The sequence below is a fragment of the Galeopterus variegatus genome, unplaced genomic scaffold (assembly GCF_000696425.1).
Source record: "Galeopterus variegatus unplaced genomic scaffold, G_variegatus-3.0.2 Scaffold429, whole genome shotgun sequence".
Lineage (NCBI taxonomy): Eukaryota > Metazoa > Chordata > Mammalia > Dermoptera > Cynocephalidae > Galeopterus > Galeopterus variegatus.
In genome coordinates this window covers 578,727-581,842 of record NW_007726540.1, presented here as the reverse complement: position 1 = coordinate 581,842, position 3,116 = coordinate 578,727, and the positions used below count along the sequence as shown (strand labels likewise).

Below are 3,116 nucleotides of genomic sequence, written 5' to 3'. Positions count from 1 at the left end.
GGGTTTTTTTTTTTTTTTTTTACATTCTCTTTGTGTGTTTGAAGTTAATCCTGAAAAATATCAAATGACATGATACTGGGGAAATATCTGGGGCAGATGACAGGGCTGGGTGTTTGCTGCCAGCTAAAGAAGCAAGACCCTCACTAATGGCTCCACCACGGGGAGAAAGATGTAGTCACTGTGCACTGTTGAACATTCAAGCCACTATCCTTCACATCCTGACCCATCTATCTCCCTACTGCGCAGTAGGGTGTCAATACAACTATTTTCCACATGAGTTAGCAGCCCCTGATTGCCAAATAACCAATTTATACCAACAGCTGGATGTACCTGACCTTTTCAAGTTTACTCTGACGTGCATTTTAGCACACTGTCATTAGTCTCAAGAAATGAGTCTTTTCCACCATCTCATGTTTACATTCTCCAAAGAATCATAAATTGCTTTTGGTTACTCCATCCGAACTGTCCAACTCTGCATTTCACCACACCCAGTTCCATTATTCCGCCTTCAGCCACATGTTTCTAACATGAACACAAATCCTTCCCAACCTCCTTCTTCTCCTCTCACTTCTAATTCCCTCCCAAGGAGCTCAAAAAAATCTCTCTACTTTTTATGAACTAAAAAACAATTGTAATTACTGTTGATAAACATAGGAGTTATACTAGTGATAGGCCTGGAAGTCTTCAGAGCTGCCCCAGATGCCTCCAGAGCCTCCTAGGGCTTTTTCAGATGTAATTTTGTTTAACAGCCAGGATATCAGAATTATTTATACTTCTTTCATGCAATGTATGTTAGCCAATTTTATGAGATAAAATACATATTGGTGAACTAGTTTGGGGATTCAATGATCATTTATTTCAAGGCTTATCTAAAAAATTATATTCTGAGTAACTAACTGACTTAGAGCAAAATTCTGTTTAAAAAGTTGAGGGCCGGCCCCGTGGCTCACTCAGGAGAATACAGCACTCGTAGCGCAGGAGACCGCAGGTTCGGATCCTATCTAGGGATGGCCGGTGCGCTCACTGGCTGAGCGTGGTGCAGACAACACCAAGCCAAGGGTTGCGTTCCCCTTACCGGTCAAAAAATAAATAAATAAAAAATAAAAAGTTGAGGACTCCTTGCAATGCAGATTCAACTTCATCAGGCAGAAAAAGGACACTTTGGCAACATGGTCCTTAATGTCTAAAACATAATAAAGAATTTTTGTCAACTTCAACCTAGGCCTATATTGTAGATTCCAAATTCTTATCTGTTTTTTATTGGAAAAACAAACAGATTCCCTGTATTTTTGTAGCATAAATGATGTACCTGCTCCCTTGCTCACAAATCAGAACAAAATGAAGTACCTGCTCCATTGGTCATGAATCCTCGGCCATGGGNGGGATGGCCGGTGCGCTCACTGGCTGAGCGTGGTGCAGACAACACCAAGCCAAGGGTTGCGTTCCCCTTACCGGTCAAAAAATAAATAAATAAAAAATAAAAAGTTGAGGACTCCTTGCAATGCAGATTCAACTTCATCAGGCAGAAAAAGGACACTTTGGCAACATGGTCCTTAATGTCTAAAACATAATAAAGAATTTTTGTCAACTTCAACCTAGGCCTATATTGTAGATTCCAAATTCTTATCTGTTTTTTATTGGAAAAACAAACAGATTCCCTGTATTTTTGTAGCATAAATGATGTACCTGCTCCCTTGCTCACAAATCAGAACAAAATGAAGTACCTGCTCCATTGGTCATGAATCCTCGGCCATGGGGGCAGAGTTTTTTGAAAGCCACAGTACCCTGGAAAGGGCAGATCTCACAGTGGGGACCCCAGCCTCTCCCTCCATCACAACAGCATTCAGACTTGGTGACAGGGTTCCTGTTGCTGGAGCCAATCTGACACATATTTTGCAGCACCTCCGTGAAGCAGTACCCTTCCCGGTTATCTGCAAGGGACATTATATGGCAAAGGGGATTTTAGGAAATTTTATGAGCATAACAGGGTATTAAGAATTTGGTCAGATATAAAAATCAAAAAGGATGTAACACTTTACCCTGGGTGAGAAGGAGTGAGAAGGGAAAGCTGGAGACAGCAGTAAGAGAGAAAGGATGATGTCTAAGGAAATAAATAAGATGAGAAATTCAGTAAGTTGGCAGAAAGGCACTTCTAGACAAGCTTATAGCTCTATCAGCTCCCAGAAATACAGGGGAATAGTCACGCTGTAAGAAAGGGGCGTAGACACATATGGAAATGGATCCTGATCACCAAGGGCTTAAAAAGGCAGCCAAGAAAGAAATTCCAAACAAGTGATTCAGTGATACAATTAGCAAAGAAGAATTTAGCTGCAGGGTGGTGCTAAGCCCAATGGACGATCACAGTCACTAAGTCATCTCCAAAACATGAACATTTTTAACCCTTCCTCAAATTGTGATATTTTCTTCTATTTCAAAGGAGAAGTCTGGGTTTCAAGTGTGCCAGTGGAGGTCGAGGTTACGAAAGCACCCTGCTGGCTGTACTCACCAAGGCACTCATCCTGGGCAGGGCTGGCCGTGAAGCCGTCGTTACACTCACAGGTGTAGCTCCCGCGGGTGTTGATGCAGCGCCCGTTCTCACAGATCCCAGGCTTGGTCTGACATTCATTTTCATCTGTTTGGTTTCATTGAAAACAAAAGGAGTCATCTGGCTATGTTACAGAAGGATGGATTCCTTCTCTCCCTCCCTTCTTCCGTCTCTCCCCCACTTCTTAATTTAGTTTGTGAACAGGTAATCTCTTCACATGATTCAAAATTCAAAAGGTATAAAAGGGTACTCAGCAACAGTCCCTGTCCTTCCCTATTCCCCAGCCACCAAACTCCCCTCCTGGGAAGCAACCAATGCTGCTGCCAATTTCTAATGTTTCCTTCTAGACATGGATTATGCATATAAAAGCAAATACATACACACATGTATGTATATATATATATATATATATATATGTATATATATATATATGTGTCTGTGTGTCTGTGTGTACCTCTGCTCTTTTAAAAACATAATTTGATAGTACTTTTATACACTTAAACATAGATGGTAGCACTTTATGCACACATATTTTTTACTTGATAAAATTTAAATCTTTCCATATCGGTAC

General features: G+C 41.1%; 1 protein-coding gene across 1 annotated transcript in view; it reads right to left on the bottom strand.

The window, feature by feature from the left end:
* The window catches only part of FBN1 (fibrillin 1), a 252,128-nt gene that overhangs the window by 19,791 nt on the left and 229,221 nt on the right, over window positions 1–3,116 (bottom strand). Inside the window, exons 56-57 of the mRNA XM_008568659.1 lie at window positions 2,507–2,632; window positions 1,725–1,931 (exon numbers count right to left, since the gene is read on the bottom strand). Of these exons, the coding sequence (XP_008566881.1) occupies window positions 1,725–1,931; window positions 2,507–2,632 (333 nt within the window). The remainder of the gene's footprint in view (window positions 1–1,724; window positions 1,932–2,506; window positions 2,633–3,116) is intronic.